General features: G+C 36.0%; 1 protein-coding gene across 13 annotated transcripts in view; it reads left to right on the top strand.

Annotated features, from left to right (window-relative positions):
- Nucleotides 1-19701, top strand: part of Adam22 (ADAM metallopeptidase domain 22) — a 217409-nt gene that overhangs the window by 131656 nt on the left and 66052 nt on the right. For all 13 annotated transcript variants that reach the window (XM_074064821.1, XM_074064820.1, XM_074064818.1 and 10 more), the window contains exons 5-11: nucleotides 1343-1425; nucleotides 6977-7040; nucleotides 8237-8306; nucleotides 13916-13986; nucleotides 15657-15731; nucleotides 17505-17576; nucleotides 18415-18581. In XM_074064821.1, coding sequence (XP_073920922.1) covers nucleotides 1343-1425; nucleotides 6977-7040; nucleotides 8237-8306; nucleotides 13916-13986; nucleotides 15657-15731; nucleotides 17505-17576; nucleotides 18415-18581 — 602 coding nt within the window. The remainder of the gene's footprint in view (nucleotides 1-1342; nucleotides 1426-6976; nucleotides 7041-8236; nucleotides 8307-13915; nucleotides 13987-15656; nucleotides 15732-17504; nucleotides 17577-18414; nucleotides 18582-19701) is intronic.

Here is a 19701-nt window from a genome sequence, read left to right as displayed (position 1 = left end):
GAGATTCCTTTCCTTGTCCAACCCAGATGCAAAGGGCCATCTATCTTCTCCATCAAATCCAACTACAATCCTCAGCTCCTGATGCTCAGTCACACCTCTGGGCATTTGGAAGTGTCACAGTGTTAAGAATTGCATTGCACTGGCCATCTTACCTGCTCTCTACTCCCTCCCCAAAGCTGAGAGTCACAAACTCCTCTGGGACTATCTCATGAGCAGCAACAGTTGCAGGCCAGGCTATTTTCCTTGGAATTCTGGTAAAGAAATGTCTTCAGCCTAGTTACATTTTCATGTCTTGCTGTTTTCTTTCTGCTTGTCAAGCACTATTTTAAGCAGGGTCTATCCTTCAGCCAGAGTAAAGTAACATTTGCCCCTTTAAGCTACCCACTGTATCAGTCCTTCCTATTTCACTCTTTCATATCTCAGTAAGTCAATTCAATGAGAAGCCTTCCTCCGCTACTAAAGAAATAGGAAATTTGTGGCAGACTGGAAAAAGGTGATTTAAAGCTGAGTTTCTCAAACTTTAATGAGCATATGAATCACTCAGGAGCCTTGTTAAAATGCAGATTTTAATGCAGCAGGTCTGTGGTCTGAGCTAAAATTCTACACTTGTGGCAAGCACCCGGCGACATCAATGCTGCTGGTCTCTGGACCACACTCTGAATAGCACACACTGACAATAGTAGAGGATTTATCCTGTTTCCCAACCACATTTAATCTAAAGAAATTAGTCTCTCAGTCAAATTTAGTTAGTGTGACCAGTTGCTAGCAGAAACATCCATCATTTAAAAACCTAGATGGCTTACTAATATGGTCTCAGAAAAGACTGGTATAAATCCATCTATCTGGCAGTCACATTTCAATATGAACAGTGTATAAACTTATTTTTCCCCACTGGGATAACTTAGTGACTCTTAAATAATTTATATTCCTTTTGATTTAGCTCCATGTGATAGTACTGCTCTGCTGCTACTGCTTGAGGTTGAATCTCTCAAAACTACAGAAATAGGTGATTTACAAATAAATAAACAAATAAATGATTAAACTTTTTCTGGTGCAAGGACCACAGGGTATTTCAATATATGTTCCTTTATTCCTCTAACATCACCTGCATAAAAGCGAAGTTAAGTCAACTTTTGTTTCTCCGTCTTTTGATTTGGAGTCAGCTCACTAGGAGTGGTTATGAATAATTCTGTTAGAATTGGCTTGGTAATACTAACCTGAATAATGAAGTCCTGTGTAGAGCTTTTATGTGCAATGCAGCATGAGCAGAACCCTCTGTGGAATGATAAGGTAGATTCTCTCTGTGGTGGCAAAGGCTTATGTCCTCTGTTTGTGTTTTCAGGGAGGAGAGCACTGTTACTACCAGGGCCAGATCCGAGGAAATCCTGCCTCATTTGTGGCATTGTCAACATGCCACGGACTTCAGTAAGTGTCCAGAAAATTATTTGTACTATTCATTCTTTCAATAACTCATTTTTAATGTGCTGTAGTTTTAATAGAAGTTTCTATTTTTTATCAAGAAATAATATTAAATTGGTGGTTCTGACTTTTCTCTCTCTCTCTCTCTCTTTTTTTTTTTTTTAAGAGAAGGGTCTCACCATGTAGCCCAGGCTGGCCCTGAGCTTAGGATCCTTCTGCCTCAGCTTCCCGAGTGCTGAGATTACAGGAGTACATCACCACACCCAGTTCTTTTGTAGTTTTAAAACCAAGGAGATTTTAAGATTAGTTGTAAAAACAGAGGCTTTGGAATTATAATATGATGCCCTATAGTGATATTTGAAACATTTTTTTATTTTCATATAAATTCAAACAGTACTTGGGTAACTTTGGTTTATGATTTTGTAGATGTTTAGCCCCTTGGTACCAATTCTACCCTGACTCCTCCTTATTATTAGTTTGTTTATTTTCATGGAGTAGTAGAAATTTCAGTAGATGGAAACATTTAGCTCTTTGCACAAAGACAAAAGTCTGCAAATGACCTCAGGAGCACTTGTATTGCAGTCCTTTTTCAAACAAAATCCCATCTACCTCATAGGAATCTGTGGGAGGATCCATGTGTTCTCAGAGATCTCCAAAGAACAGAGTTCATCTTTTCTTGCTTCCTTTCTCATAACCTTTAATATGTTGATGTTTAACCTGGGAATACGTCTTCCTCCATCCTGTCAGTAAATGGTGGTACACATTTTACTTGTTTTGTAACCTTTTGTAAACTACTATGTTCTTCTCAGCATTCCATTTAGCCTAAATCATAACATCCCTTGGTTACTTTACTTTTGGGGAGCACAGAACAAGCTAGTACTTTAATTAGGTTTGTTAAATTTTTGCAGGGGAACTTTAAAATGTTTCCTTTCTCTACCAAGTTAGAGAAGTGGCCTTTTCACCTCGCAAGCTGTTATTGTCATCCATTAGGAGTATTAAGGCAAGTGATACACAAGACCTGAGAGCTCAGTATAGTTAGTGGGAAGGGCAAGTCTAGCTCAGCTTCCTGCTATGGAATGTGACAGGTATGTTTGTTTTATTTGAGAGAGAGAAAAAAATGAGAGACCTAATGAGAAAGGCAGGAGAATTTAGCCAATCTGCCTCAGTGCACCACTGACCGGGGTTCTAGGAGTAGACAGGTAAGAGAGCAGGAAAGGAGAGAGTATGAGAATGAATTAAATAACCAGAAAAGGGAGGCTGTGTGCCTGGGGGCCAGGACAACTTTCATTGCTTGTTGCTTATTATAAATAAATTTGTAAATTTATTTATTTTAAATAATTCTTTGAATAAGGAGGTTTTTTGTTTTGTTTTTTTTTTTACAAATGTGGAATCCCTGCATATCTGACACCCTGGTTTTTTTACAGGGTAAAAGAAACATCGAAGTCCTTTTCAACAGAAACTTGTTATATCTGATGTCAACACAAGCTGATGTCAACACAAGCATAGCTGTTAGCTAGGAATGGAGTCATTGAGCCTGTCAACATTTGTGATAGCAACTGTGTATTAGAAGGAAGGACGATATTAAAATAAAAGGTTATTTTTCCTTCCTGTCACTTCCTCTTAGACTCTCAAACCAAAATTATAATGTGAGCATCATGCTTATTCCTTTTTGCCAGTTCGATCCCAGTTTTCCGCATGGAAATGATATTCTGAGAATCAGAGAAGGTATTCTCTGATTTAAGAGCTCTACTAGATATGAGAACCTAAGAATGATAGCAAAACCAAAGTGACAGAAAATCCATCATGTCTTGGAACTGACAGAATTGTGGACAACCATGTTCAGGCTTTCTTATTCTATTATGAGTATGTTAGATAAATATACTTTGCATCTTTTTATTATTTACTAATTATTACTTCTCATCTTGGTTTTGCTTTCTGAATAAAAATCACTCTCAGAAATATTTTGGAGGCAGTATTACTAAGTATTGTATAATGTAGGTTTTCTCGATTAAAGTGGTTTAGATATGAGATATCCATTATTTCATGTGTGGCTTATCTTTTATAAATTACCATTATTGAGGTTCATTCATTTTTCTGAATTACTGCATTCAATAGAAGAAAATAAAAGGAGAAAAATCAGATTTATATGTCTTTTCCATAAAAACAACTTGTAAGGGCTCATTTATTCAAATTTAAAGACTTAATAGGCAACATTTTTATCCCAATATGGTTGATGTTATGACAAAATCTTGTAAGGATGGGTACCTTAAAAAAATGGAATCAAATGTGAGTGTAGTGCCCTCTTGTGGAATTTGTTAGAATGGCTGCCATTTTCTTTCAACATAAAATTGTTTTGATTCAGCTTTGTAGAATTTTAGTTCAGTTGGTAAGATGACTTGGTCTTAGCTACAGGTTTTTATCAAATACACACTGCTGTGGACTCAATATACTTAATAGAATTTGTATTATTATAACAAAAAGGTAGCAGTCATCAAAGCAAATAACACACTTTAATTTTTTTATTAAAGAACTAATAATGGCATATTTTCATAGGGAATGGAATCATCCAGGTATAGATAGTGTCAGAGTCTCTTTCCTTACACTACATGAAGCTTCCTTATAGTACGTGATGTATAAGCCCAATAAAAAGAACGGATTTTCCCCCTGGACATTAATCTAATGCAAGGGTAAATAACCCCAAGTGCTATTTAAACAAAATAATTGGCTTGCTACTTTATCATCATTGCCATGTAAACTTTGGCAAAGGGTGATTAGTATATGATTAGTATATGATTAGTATATGACTTTGTGGATCAGGCTGGCCTGTTCTCGGCAAGGGTAGAAAGAATATTTTCTGCCATGGTTGGTCTACTGTTTTCCTTAGGCATGTTATCACCAGCAGTGTCTTACATCTGTGTATCTTTAGATTCCAAATGTAATGTCATCCAAATTTAGAAAGTATACTTGTGGTTGAAAACTGTGCAGATGTGAGAACAGCCATTTTGTGGGTACATGAAAGTTTTGGACATGTGGAAGATATTACAGCAGGAATGAAAGAATTTGGATAGAGGCAGAACTGGAAACCATTATGATTTAGCACAGGGAAACCAATAGATTTCAGTAAGCATCAATGAAAGGCAAATACTCTATGTCTGAGAGCTTGGCTATCATGTGGTCACTTCTACTTTACAATGAAAAACTATGGTGGAAGATTCCAGCTTTGCTCCCCCTCAGATGTCTGAATGATAGGACAAGTTTCATCAGCTCATAAGGGACCTGATCTCACTAAAAGGATCATGTGCTTCTAAAAGGAATGCTACCAGGATCTCTCTGAGTGGGAGTTGAGGCCATATGTAGCTTAAAATACCCTCCAGAGGGATTCCTCAGGAGGTGGATAACCACCTCCAGACTGAGGAGTCCCAAGCCACTCTTGGTTTGTGTCCTGCTGCCTGTTCCCTACTTCCTTGGGCCTGTCCACTGTATTCTTGTGGCCATTTTCCTTTTGTTAAGTGACAACTCTACCTTTCTGGTGTTTTGGGTCAAAACCTTGGAGTTCTTGTTCAGTCTTCTCATTCTTGCACACTCTATATCAAATCTATCAATAAATCCTTTTGGTTCTACTTACAAAATATATTTGGGCTGGGAGTATAGCTCAGTGGTGGAATATGTGCTTAGCAGCCATGAGGTTCTGGGTTTAATCCACAGCACAATACAGAAAAAAAAAACATGTATATAGATATACATACAGATACATATAAGTGTATATTTACATATATACACACGTATAACTCTCCAGAATTTGACCAGTTCTCATCATTTCTGCCATTACGGACCTGATCTAAGCCACTGACTTCTTTCACCAGCATTATTATAATAATTCCTGATTTTGTCCATGCCAAACTAAAGATTATTGTCACTAAGAAGCTGGGATGATTATTTATTTGAAACTGGGAGATTGTGTTCCTTGTTAGCCTTGACTGGCTTCTCATACCTCTCAGAGTGAAAGCCAAGGTCCTCAGAGGCACCTACCTAATATGGCCCCATTAGCCCTCTGATCTCATTTTCTGGCTTTTTGTCCCCCTACTCCCATCCCCAATTATTCCACTCCAGCTGTGCTGACTTTTTGGTGTTCCCAGAACATGCACATATTCTCTTAAATTGAACCTGGGTGTGGTGGCTCATTCTATAATCCTAGCATTCAGGAGACATGAGGAAGATGAGTTCATGGCTATTCTGGAATTCATTGTGAGACCTTATCTCAAGATAAGATTTCTATGACCTTGGGCTTGCATCTGAAATGCTCTTTATGGCTCATCTCATCACTTCTTTCAGGTCTTTTTTTAAATGCCATTTTCTATGTGAACCCTTGTTCTGATCGACAACTTTCTCATAATGGTTGCACATGCCCAGTCTTGGCCCCATTTATTGCCCTTAATCTCCTTTATTTTCCTCTCTAAAATTTCTTGGCATCTAATATATATTTCCTTGCTTATTTTTATTATTTATTCTCCCTAGAATGGATTTCAGCACCAAGAGGACAGGAAATTGATCTGTTTTGTTCACTGCTATATCCCTCACACCTAGAGCAGTACATTGTAGGTTCTCTGTAAATTCTTTGTTTTCCCTTTATTGTTGTGATGGGTGGGGGTACATTGTGGCATTTAGTCAATTCTTTTTTTTTTAAATATCCTTATTTTTATTTATTTTTGATTTATCACATCTTAATAATACAAGGGGATTTCATTGTGATAATTCCATACATGTGTATAGTATACCTTGAACAACTTCACCCCCTCTATTATATTCCCATTCCCTCTCTCCCTCTTCTCCTCATTCAAACAGTGTTTAGTGAATTTCATTGTAAATTTGGAAAGAAAAAAGGGAGAGATGAAGGAAAGAAGGGATGGCATGAGGGTTGGTTGCAGATTGCAAATGAGCAGTTGCCTGGGCTGTATTCCTGCCTTGGCTCTTGTTGGCTATATAATCTGGGAAAGTTATTTCATTCTTTTTGGAATTCAATTTCCTCACCTGTAAAATGAGTAGTCATTGTACCTCCCTCACACATTTGTGGAAGAGATTAAATGGGTATTCAATTTTAGTTTATGGTAAATTGATGAAATATGTTAGCTTTTATTACCAGAGTGTCTTCCAGATGTATGGTAGGAAGTCCATTCTCAGTGTAGTCCCCAGAAGCCTTCATCAAAATCACCAGGGGTTTATTTAAAATTCGGTTTGCCAGAATCCCAGCCTAGAAATCTATGAAGGGTTCTGAAACACCTGCATTTTCACATGCACTCCAGGTGGCCTCTGCTTTTATTAAAATTTCAGAATTTTACATTAGAGTTAGAAGTAACAGACAACAGGTAGAGAACGGCAATCCTGAGCATGGGGTAGGGCCAAAATGAGGTACTGTGTGTGGTATATCCGGTTGTTGTAGCTGGGGCTGGAAAATAGGCATGGAAAGTAACCAGTCCTCTGGCTGCTGCTGATTTTTAAATGATCTTGTTCTGATAGGAGAGTTGATAGCCATGTCTAATTATTTTCTTATGCTTGGCAGTGGGATGTTCTATGATGGGAACCACACATATCTCATTGAGCCGGAAGAAAATGAGACCTCCCAAGTAAGTGCTCCCTTTGCCATGACAAATGTAAATGTTGATGCTGGGAACTGTTTTTCTCCCACTTATATTCTCTCCTTTATTTTATTTTCATATTATTTAGGGCTAGAAGAATGTCTGTTTATGTGTAATTTAAACTAAATGCTGAATAAGTCAAAACCACAAGATTTTTGTTATTGTTTTTTTTGTTTTGTTTTTCTCTTTTCACTTTTATGCTGGAAATACTTTCTCTGTGAGGTATTTTGAAGCCTCCATTTCTGTCTGCACCATAACATGCTAAGATCTGTCTTAGGCTGGTAAAATACTAACCTGTGACTTAAACAATGAAAGTTTTCCTCTCAGTTCTGGAGGTTGTGTAGTCAAAGATTTAGGTGCCAGCAGGGTTGGTTGGTATTCGGTGAGGGCTCTCTCCTTGGGTGACAGATGTTTGCTTCTCCCTGTATCCTCATATGACACACAAAGAGAGATATATTTCTTGTGTCTCTTCCTCTTCCTGTTAGGGGACTAGCCATGTTGGATTAGGACCCCACCTTTAAAAACCTTATTTAACCCTTATTATCTCCTCACAGTCTCTCTCCAGATGCAATGACATGGCACTTAAAGCTCCTGCATGTGAATTCTAGGTGAGACACAAACATTTAGTACATAGCAGATAAAATCCACATACACGATTTTTTACCCCTCCTTTCTAGACTCCACATTTTTCCTCCATCATCAATTGCCTTTTTTTTTTTAAGGTTTCATGTCAATGAAATTTAGAGAAATCAGTACTTCTTAATTCTCTCCACTTTAGTAGATATATTTTTTGGGTATAAATTAGAAAAGGATTAAGTTAATATTATAGACTACAGAGAAATATAACAGACTTCTGTTCTGGCTCGGTATATATATAATGTTCTTCCTTATGTCATGTAATATTGGCCAAAACTTAAAGAAGCAAGTAATTTCAAGGAATATAAATTGTTTTGTCACCTCTAAACAACCTTGTTTGAAAAACTGTCTGACTTGTACATTATTTTCTGGGTACCTTTCTGCCATTTTTCTTGACAGTGTGATTTTTTAAAGATAATATGAAACTTGACTGTAACATTCTAATTTAGAATTTATTTTAAGGGTCTCTGGTTCTCCAGCTGTTATTGCCTGAGGCCAGAGATACCTGGTCTGTACATGCTTAATCTCAGTTGTTTGTGTCATTTCAGGAGGATTTCCATTTTCATTCGGTTTATAAATCCAGACTGTTTGAATTTCCCTTGGATGATCTTCCATCTGGTATGGTGCTCATATAGTGACCTTTTCAAAGGTCATTTCAGTAAATGTCCTTTGACATTTAGAACTAATGTATATGTAAAATATCAGAAACCCACAATTGCTCATGACATTTTAGAGGGAAAGTCACATCAAGAGGTATAATAAAATGCAAACTGGTCTTGTGTTTATAGTTGAGGAGTTCAGAAAGATACAGCTTAGATACATTGAAAGAAAACTTTAAAAGATGTTAAGGCTGGGGATAGTAGTACACACCTGTAATACTTACTACTCAGGAGATAAAGGAAAGAGAATTGAAGTCTGAGGCCAGTGCAGGCAAAAGTATAACACCCTATCTGAAAAGCAAACTCAAAAAACAAAAGGACTAGGGGCATGGCTCAAGTGGAAGTGTGAGGCCCTGAATTCAATCCCCAGTACTACATAAAAAAATTTAAGATTCAACGTAAGGAATTGGAGGAGAAATACCTTTAAGACAAGAATTGGTCTGCATGGATAAAATACATAAAAAATTCACTCTTGATAAAATAATGGCTTTATAGATATAGAAGTGAGGTTTAATCATTTTCACATTAAATTGTTTTCTTCATCTCTGTCTTAGCTCCAGAATTTTAAAACTATTATAGATTAGCTGTTTCTGTTATTATGTGCTATTTGTGAAATGAGTCTTTCTCTCTTGTATTGGTTTATAGGCTCATTTATTTATAGATGTTGATTTTTTTTTTTTGTTTATTTTTTGAGACAGAGTCTCATTGTATAGTATAGACTGGCCTGGAACTTGCTGTGTAGCCCAGGCTGACCTTGAATTCACAATCCTCCTGCCTCTGCTCCCTGAGTGCTGGGATTACAGGCCTGCACTACTGTGCCCCATATTAGATGCTGGTTTCAGAGTTGCATCCAAGTCTTCATATGACAAGAACACTTATACTTGGGCCACATGAGTAAAGCAGTGATTATGCAGGAGCATTTGGTTTTGGCTGTGTTGGACTCATTTGTTCCTTCCCCTGAAGACAGGCCTCATTCTAAATGCCTGTTATAGAGATGCTTCCTCTAGGTGTAGTGAGTCCTGACTGTTCTAATTTTTAATCTTAATTTAATCTTTGTTACAGTTCTGTAAGACCACTGTTACTCCTATTTTGTAGATGAAGAAACAAGGCTTAGCTAGTTTGTCTTTTCCAGGGTCCCACAACTTGTAAGGGACAAAGTGAGGCAGTGGATTATGACACTATGACAATGTACCATGTGAGAGAAGCACAGAGGAAGTGGAAAAATTACCAGCTGAGAGCACATCCTCAATTAAAATTACTTAGCAGTTTACATTGTCTCTCCATCAGAAAGTGAAATAAGTGTTTCCTGCTGTCTCTTCCTTTTTCAGAAGAAATTTTAGAGGCGAATTGGCAGTTTTTCTGATATAAAATTAATTTTTAGATTATTACTTGAAATTTTTAGATTATTACTTGAAAACTCAAGTACATCTCAATCAGTTTCTTTTTTCTCATCAGAAGTTAGTCATGTCAATTTTATGAGTCATATTGTCTCTCAAGATTACTTATTTTATTTCCTATGATAAATGAGAAAATGAGAAATAGTGAAAAGTAAACTTATTTCTTTTAGGTTGAATGAATTTAGGGGGTTATGGATTTTTATCTTGCTATTTTGTGTTGTGTGTGTTCTAGAGAGAGAAATGTGATCAGATGCTCTCTAAACTCATTGACTATAGAACCTTTCATTTTATATAGCGCATCTCTTAGGACTAGTGTTATTAACACCTTTTTGGAAAAAGCTATTTCCTATGATTCCTTAGTGGGTTTTTAAAAAATAATATGAAATCAAACATGTCAATCTTGTGTACTATGCAGTGAGCCTTGTCAGACACTCCTGTGGAATTGTATAACATTTCTGTTACCCCAGCACTTCTTTGTGCTCTTCCCTGGCAGTGCTCCCCCTCTGCAATCCCTTTTCTGACTATATTTGCCATAGATTAGTTTTGCCTATTGTAGGACTTCAAACAGTTGGAATGAGCCAAATGTGATGGGGCCCTACTATAATTCTAGCACACAGAGGCCAAGGCAGAATGGTCATCAAGGCCAGCCTGGGTTACACACTGAGGCCCTGTTCTCCCAAAAAAGGAAAAAATAAAAACTTTAGTGTGTGTCAGAATAACCTAGAGGGCTGCTGGTCACAAGTTGCTAGTCCCATCTCAGGCGTTTTCAATTAGTACATCGTGAATGGATTTTGAGAATTTACATTTCTATTAAGACCCACAAGTGACACTGATTTTGTTGACCCAGGTATCCTACTTTTTTTTTTCTGAGAGTCTCTCTGTGTAGCCCAGGCTGGCATTGAACTCATGATCCTCCTGCCTCCGTCTCCCAAGTGCTAGGATTACAGGTGTGTGGCAGCAATTCTACTCTGAGAATTACTGTTTCATGAGAAATTGCTGAACATTTTTCCAAGCTGGTTAAACCATTTTCTACTCACATCAACACTGTATGAGAGTTCTAATTCTTTTACCTTGTGACTAACATCTAGTGTGTCGATCTTTAATTGTAGACATTCTATTGTGCATGGTCGTATCTCACTTTAAGTTATATTTTTGTAACTAGTGATATATACAGTATGCTTTATTAACTATTGATCAGAATTTTTGTCTTTTAGTTGTTGCACTATAGAAGTACCTACATATTCTCCACTTGATCTTAGACAAATGACTAAGAAGTAATTCTGGATATAAGGCTTTTCTTAGATATGTCTTATGAGCAATGGAATAGCCATATGGAAAATAAAATAAAACTCAACTTCTATGTTTCACTGTGCACAAAAAATAATTTCCCGGTCTTTGGCTTCCTCATTCACTTTCCTGATGGTATCTTGTCATGAGCAATTTTAATTTTGATGAAGTCTAACATCAATTTGTATTGCTTTCTTTGTTCTACAGAATCTTTACCTGTCCTCAAATTGTGAACATAGTCTTCAATAGTTCCTTCTAAAAACTTTGTAGTTTTATTTTTTATGTTTAGATTTGTGTTCTTCAAATTATGTTTTGTGAGTGGTTAAAGGCAGGAATTGCATTTTATTTTATTTTACTTTTCATATGGATATTCATTTTTTCTTACATTTGTTGAAAAGTTTCTTTTCCTCATTGAATTATTTTGATGTCTTTGTCAAAAAGTATTAATATGAGTCTGTTCCTTAGTTATGTTCTATTTAGCTATGTCCATCACACATTGTTGCTTATTATGGCTTTATTGTATATTTTGAAATCAGGTAAGGTGCATCCTTCAATTTTTTTCTTTTTTAACTTTGGCTCTTCTATGCCCTTTATATTTCCATAGAAATTTTACAACAGGCTTGTGAGTTTCCACAAATCTTCTATTCTTTGTTTTGAAAGTATAGATTAATTGCAGAAAATAGATACCTTGTTAGTCTTCCACTCCATAGGCATAGCATATGTCCTTATGTTATTCAGACTTTTTTGGAGGAGGGAGGTGTAGTGTAACTCAATGGCAGAGAGTTTGCCTAGCATGCACAAGTCCCTGAGTTTACTCTCCAGTACCAAAACAAAACAAATTCTCAGATTTACTAAATCATAATTTTTGTTTGTTTGTTTGCTTTTAATGGGACTGGGGTTTGAACTCAGGTTTTCATGCTTGCAAAGCAGGGACTCTACTGCTTGAGCCACACCTTCAGTCCATTTTACTCTGGTTATTTTAGAGACAGGGTCTCACGAATCATGATCCTCCTGATCTTAGCCTCTGAAGTAACTAAGATGACAGTCAGAAGCCACTAGTATCTAGATGAAATTTTAAAAAATTATTTAGGGCTTTTAAGATTTTTATTATTGTTGATCATTTTTAGTGCAGAGGCTGCATTAATTATCTACTGTTACAGCAAATTACTCTAAAACTTAGTAAGTGGCTTTAAGCAATAAATATTTATTATTTTATAATTTCTGAAAGTTAAGAACCTGGCTGTGGCTGGGGGCCTCTGACCCAAGATCTCTTGAGTTTATAGTGGAACTGTCACCTGGGCTACAATCATAGATGAAGGCTCAGTTGAGAGAGATTTGCTTCTAAATGAACTCCTGTGGCTGTTGGCAGGAGTGTATGTCTTTAATGAACAGATCCTTCTGTTATTGTTCCTGATAAAATTTGTAACCTTAATTCTACATTGTCTTATAGTATTTCTAGCATGGCTTTCTTGTGGTTGATGTTCCTAAGGCATCCAGTTAGGTGTTCCATTAAAAAAAAAAAAAGTCTGGCAGTCTGTACCATTTAGCTGTAACATTTTATCTATTTGCATTTAGTGTAGCTATTGATATGGTTTGGTTTAATCTTTCTATTTTTCCTATTGTGAAAGGAACTTTCTCAAATGCCATGTATGCCTCAAGAATGTCGTGATGAGAATGGCATATTTAAAAATGACATGATGAGAGGCCAAGACACTAATCTCCTTAGCTTGATTTTATTATTCAGTTTCTTTGTCACAAATCCCTTCAAACATGATTAGCCTTCCCTTTGACCATGTTGTTACATTATCACATAAATATAAATTTCAGAAATTATTTTAATTAGCTATGCCTACTAAGTGCAGTTAAGATAGTGAAATAGAAAGCTAGATAAATTCACTTAAGTGAGTGTTGGCCACAACTTAAGTAAATAATATTTGATTTTTTTCCTCTGAGAATAATAATTAAGAAAACACATTATCACATTTTGGGGTAATGTTGCAATTTCAGAGTACTTTTCAGTTTGTATAAACAGTATCCAAGAGTCATAGTAATGGTTCACACTTGGTGTTGCATGGCATTACTCACATAAGAAGCCCATATCAGAGTATTTCAGGTTGTTCATTCAGCCATCAGTGTTCTAGGAAGTCTGTACCACAGGGGATGATCACACTTTTTCTTTCATTTTGTAGTAAATCCTCCTTTACAAATAATGTAGTTCTATATCCAGAGATGAATCTATGTACATAAACAATTGATATATAAGTCTGATCTGCAAGAGAAGAGGGATTCAGATGCTTGCATCTGCTCCCAAGAGCAAACAGCCTCTGAGATAAATTTTGTTACAGGTAAAGAGAATTGGGAAAAAATGAGTGAAAACCTTGGTGCCCTACAGAATGCATGATTATTCTATTTGCCTCCCATTGTTCCTCCTCATTAATTTATCTTGTTGCCTCCCAAAGGTTAGGAATGAAAGTAAAAGTCAGACTGGTTATTTAGAAAATTTTTCATAAAGAATGGGATGGTATTTATAGGGGAAATATGAAAAATTGATATAAATTATAAGAATAAAGTTTGAGATTTTGTGAATTGTATTTATCCATTATATATTTGATAGAATTAATATGACACAGTTATTTACATTAATGTCCTGTGTGATCATTAAGTACAATATTATATATTATAAAATTCTTAAGAAGGTCTCATTTGGTGGTACACATCTGTAATCCCTGTTGTCAGGAGAGGCAGAGACAGGAAGGTCTTGACTTCACCGTCAGCCTGGACTACATATTGAGACCCTTTCTCAAAAAAGGGGAGTGGGCATTTTTACTGTATTAAAGAGATCTGACAAGTGCACTAAGTTTAATTTATTTTTATTTCCTTTTAGAATTTCAACAAATAAACATCAGTTCACCAAAATTTACTTTGAAACCAAGACCAAAAAGGAGTAAGCGGCAGGTATGTGTTCACAAATATACGTCGTAATGTACGTGATCGTTTGAGTCTACATTGTCTCATGAGAGAATGAGTACTAGTCCAGACGTTTGTCAGGGGGAAGTAAGCAGAACGGGCAACAGATATGTAAGTCCCACAAAAATGGACTATATGATTTCACAGACATCGAGGATCCGAGATAGCGGAGATAGTGTGACTCATCATATTACAGGGAATGTGAGACCCCGGCTGTGGATCTCAGGTTCTTCCTACCACAGGCCTCTCTTCCTGGCTCAGATGTGCACCACACCATGTGTCTGCCTGTAGGATACAATTAGGACATAGCTTCATGATTATTCAACTGGACCTTGGTCTAAATAGCAATAACTCCTTATACAGTGCTTTATACTGTATGAAGTAGGTAGTATTCTTTTTTATTTTACTGATTGATTGATTGGTCAAACTCAGGGCCTCACACTTGCTAGGCAAGCACTCTACAACTTGAGCCACTCTGCCAGTCCTTTTTTGTGTTGGGTATTTTTGAGATTAGGTCTCATGAACTATTTGCTCCGACTGGCCTTGAACCATGATCCTCCTTGTTTCTGCCTCCAGTGTAGTTAGGATTATAGATCTGAGACTTGTCATTGGACACAGTTTAGTGTCAACTTCAGTGTTCAACTTCAGAAATATAGTCCATTATTCTCTACTTGGTGTAGTAAGAGGTTTTTAAAAGAGTGTTTTAAGTTTAGGAATGCATTTAGCAAGACACAAAATCTATGTGGCTGTGTATTTTAGTCTGTCTTAAATGTAGCACTAAAAATAAGCATACGTGTATTGATTTAGGATTGATTATATGCCTGTGTCACAAAAGTGGTCTTTGGGAAATTAAAAGATTTACTTAAAAAAGAAGTATATTGAGCCATGACATAAAGGAAAAAAGTCAATTGTATAGGTCTTGTTAAAATTATGTTGCAGACTAAATGCTGAGGGAATGCCTGCCCTTAGTGGCTCTTGACTGTGAAATTCATTGATCATGATTTTAAAGGTGGAGAAAATTTTGTTGTAGATCTCACTGTAAAAGATGAACCCAGACTACCTGGGAGCTCTCAGAGCTATCTTGACAAAACTTCTGTATCATTTTGGGAACCCCCCTGAATTATACCAGAGGAAGGGGTATGTTTCAGTCCCAGATCTGGAGATGGTAGAATAAAAGGGCCAATCACTCCATTCTCAGAAAGACTGCTGGAATTAAATTGAATTAATCCAGGAAGAATGTTCTTGAGGTGTTACTGTTTCCATGATATTCTGTTAGATAAAAATAGCTTGATGTAGAAGAGAATGAAATAAGCAGAAGTATAAAATAAAGCATATATTCATATTTAATTTCATTTGCATAAATATTTTTGGAAGAAGGTTGTAATTCTATCTATTGTAGAAGAAGGAGTAGGCACTGGTGGATGGGGAAACAGGTGAGAGGAAAAATTTCATTGTAGGCCTTGTCTTACTTCATTGACTTTTTCAATTATGTAAGCTTATTATCATCTACTCAAAAACTAAGTAAGTTGATGAAAGTTAAAAAAATGCTAAAGAAATAAAAAGGGGGAAATTTGTTGACTTCTTCCATATTTTTTGGTTTTTCAAAGCCAAGTTTAGAGGGCTTATTTAGGTGTGTTTTTTTATTTTCTACATTGTAGCTTCTTCGATATCCTCGTAACGTAGAAGAGGAAACCAAATACATCGAACTGATGATTGTGAATGATCATCTCATGGTAACATTTGCTTTTAATTTTTTAAAAAATTTGTGCTTAGGGCAAAACTGGTGGGTGCAAAAATATGTTTAGAAGAAATAAAAAGTTCACCAAGTTGTGACCTAGAAAATGTATTTGTGTAAATGTGTTTGTTAACAACAACAACCCAGAAATAGGAAACATTCATAGGAGGCAGTAACTAGCAATAATTCATGAGATTCTAAAAACATTTCTGTGGCTCATAATGGTATTGCTTTGAATTGCTTGATTAATGCAGTTACTAATATTTGAACCTCCTCTTACTAAAACGATAAAATTTCAGAAGAGTAGAAATTTGCATTTTATATTGAAAAGGTAAGTTGAGGTACTTTTGTTTGCAGTGTATAGTTTTATGTGAATAAAAGAAAAGCAGTTTTTCTATTTTTATCTTGCTATGTAGAAAGTCAGATGGAAAAGCTTATGTACCAAGCAATGAAGAATCCTAGAATAAGAAATTTCCAGAACTTCCTTCCTGATGAGTTGAATAATTTCAACCCATAGTGCATATATTCAATTAATTGGGCACATTGCAGTCAATATGGCTACATTCATGAAGTGATATAGTTACATTCAGAGCATAGCAGTAAGTTACATCTAATTGTTCCATGAAACCGGAGCTCTAAATGAAAAATGTGCAGTGATGTACATTGCTGAATTTTGCTTAATTTCAGACACAAGTGCATTACAATTTACTTTGAATGATTTGTTTGAGGGCAAATGTGTCATTTACATATGATGAAATAGGTAATGTTAATATTATTTATTATTATTGCCAATAATAATAGTAATGATAGCAACAATACAATTGGGACTGATTGATGCTTCCTTGTTCAGGCTAGGTCTATTTTCTTCTTCCCTATTTGAATCCAGTGAATGTTTCCTGGGATTTTTATAAATTAGAAATAAGCTATAAGAACATGTACTTTAAACATTTTAGATAGTCACAAATTCAGACATCTATATACATCTACAGACAGATAATACAAGTGAAGTGAACCAGAGATAAGTAGAGAGGGGTGAGGCCCATGGCAAAAGGGAAGGCACATGGTGCCTAAGGGAGCAGCTGCCTCTCAGTGTTTATGGTCGTTGCCCTGTGAGATTGCTCTTTTTTGAGGTAGGGTCTTGATATGTAGACCCAGCTGACCTCAAGCTGGCGATCCATCTGCCTCAGCCTTTTGAGTGCTGGGATTACAGGTATGTGCCATCACAGGAGTTTGGGTATAAGCTTGCTACTTTTAGAAGACAGAAGCTGGACTTCCTTCTTGCTAAATAAGTCTTGTAGACCTTGTAAATTTTTCCACTTTTAGCAGTGTTCACATTTACTATTTGTATTTGTATGTCTTGCAATCCCGACATATGACAGCTTTCACATGTTTTATCATTTTGAATAGCAATCCTGGAAAAAATAAGCCTGTGAACGAGCTAGAATGGGTAGTTTTATTTTTATGTATATTTTTGGGAGTTGCTACGGATTGAACTCAGTGCCTCATGTATGCCAAGCACTCTACCACTGAACAACACCCCAGATCTTTGGAGTAGGTTTTCTTTTTAGCTTCATTTCACAGATTACTAAATGGGGGTCTCAATCTTGCCTCAGGCTACAGGGCAGATGAAGAACTAGATCTTACCTCTGACACTTTTTCAGAAAGCCTTAGGGATTTTTCTGTTTGACCAGTACTTTGTCTACTGAGTTGATTGTTTTCTGTTAAGTTTGAAAGCTTTTCACTTGTTTTTATTTATTTATTTTGCTTTCAGTTTAAAAAACATCGGCTTTCCGTTGTTCATACTAATACCTATGCCAAATCTGTGGTGAACATGGCAGATTTGGTAAGTATCAACCTGATTCAGTGTCACCCTAAAAGAATTTTAGCTCCTGATTGCTAAGAGGAGTCATATGGTTCTTATATTTTCACTGCTCTAAGTTTCACTTCAGTCAAGGTATTCTGAAAGTTCCCAGGGACCTTGCCATTGACTTGACTTTGATTTCTGTTTGGGAAGAGTAAGTTATCAAAGTTACCCATAGATATGCCTGACATTCCTTTCCGTGTTTTTCACACTGTAAAAGACAAAGGTTCACTCATAGACCCTAGCAAAAATGTTCACATTGTACTCCTAAAATCAGTGGAGGAATAGTGCAGCAGGTGTGCCTTGTCAAGAGTTCCTGGTGCTGTGACAGTGATGCCATTGAATAATTTCACTGCATTCTTTCCACATCTTCCCTGGACAAGGCAGTGCAAGTACCTTCCTTATAAGTTTAATTGGGGCCAGTCGCGTTATAACTGTTGTTTCCTTGAAAGAGTCTTCTTTGTTCCACTTTTTTTGCTAGGGAAACTCAAGAATGCATAAATTATTTGTCTGGGGAAGACAAAAAAAGAATGGACTGGGGGAACCTTGAATTGGGTGCAAGTAGTCGTTTAAAAGAGATCTTTTGTTTCTAAAAAGTGCTTTCTTCTTTGAGTATTACTCAGTAAACAATTTGATTCTCACTTCTTGAAGGGAAATGCATGCAAATTAGAAAAATAATGATCTTCCTTAAAAACAATAACATTTCTTACCTTTAATTAAAACTCTTCAGAGTTCCATGAAGGAGCTTTATAATCCTGTTTGTAAACTATTTGATCTTACCATATGTACAACTGGTGCATTCATTTTGTTAATACACTAGATATATAAAGACCAACTTAAGACAAGGATAGTATTGGTTGCCATGGAAACCTGGGCGGCTGACAACAAGTTTGCCATATCTGAAAATCCATTGATCACACTACGTGAGTTTATGAAATACAGGAGGGATTTTATCAAAGAGAAAAGTGATGCAGTCCACCTTTTTTCGTACGTAACTTGTAATGATTTATTACTTTTTGTTGGTTCTATGTTGTATGCTCTATTATTTGTGACTGAGGTGTTTCCTTCGTCCTATATGATACAATTAGTATTTAACATGATGGGATCTTTAGAAAAAGTTTTAAAGTACAGATTGGAATTGTCATTAAAGTTTAAGTGATTTAATTATGAGTTATTTTATTTTTTGCATGTCTATTTCTATTAATTTTTAAGAGATTTAATCAGAGCATTTACTGAGTATAGAACTGCTCATACTCATATAGTATATTTTTAGCAACAGATAATTGTTTTCTTTAAAATTGCTGGTTTTTATTATACTCTCTCTTCAACAAAATTAGAGATAAGGGCAAAATAGTTTCTGCCAGGTAACGAGGGGTAAGGGGGGGTGGGGGGGAAGGAGGGGGTAGGGGAAGGGGGGAGAAATGACCCAAACATTGTATGCAAATATGAATAAAATAAAAATTAAAAAAAGAAAAAGAAAATTGCTGGGTTTTAAATGCTAATGTTCTGTCTGCTTTTGTTTCTAAGGTAAAAGCTAAATTTCTGGAGTTTGTATTTTTTCCTCTTGTTTTTTATAGTAACATACATGCTCAGTGTAATAGCAAAAAATATATAATGGCATTTTAAAAAACCTATCATCTAGGCTGGTGGAGTGGCTCAAGTAGTAGAGCACATGCTTAGCAAGTGTGAGGCCCTAAGTTCAAACTCCAGTACAACCAAAAAAACCCTAACCAAACAACACAAAAACCTAGCATCTAAAGTCAGCTGTTGAGGAAAGCTATAATAGAAAGTAAAAGTATACTTTGAGGTTAACTTTTAATTTTTACTTAATTTCAAAATTAGAAAAAATTGTAAGAATATTACAAGGAAATTACATATGCCCTCTACCTAGAATTATCATTTATTTATATTTTTCCTCATTTATGATTTCTTTTCATCCTTCCTCCCCTATCATTCCCTCTTTCCCTTCTTTCCTGCTATCCATCCACTTTTTTCTTGAACTCCTCAAGTATATGTTGGAGACGCTTACTGGGCATTCAGTACTAAGTACTTTACTCTTTCAGTGTATTCATTAATAGTAAAGGCATTCTCTTATATAACAGTAAAT

Source organism: Castor canadensis, chromosome 2 (genome assembly GCF_047511655.1).
Source record: "Castor canadensis chromosome 2, mCasCan1.hap1v2, whole genome shotgun sequence".
Taxonomy (NCBI): Eukaryota; Metazoa; Chordata; class Mammalia; order Rodentia; family Castoridae; genus Castor; species Castor canadensis.
Note: the sequence above shows the minus strand (reverse complement) of the source record. Positions and strands in the feature narration are given on the sequence as shown.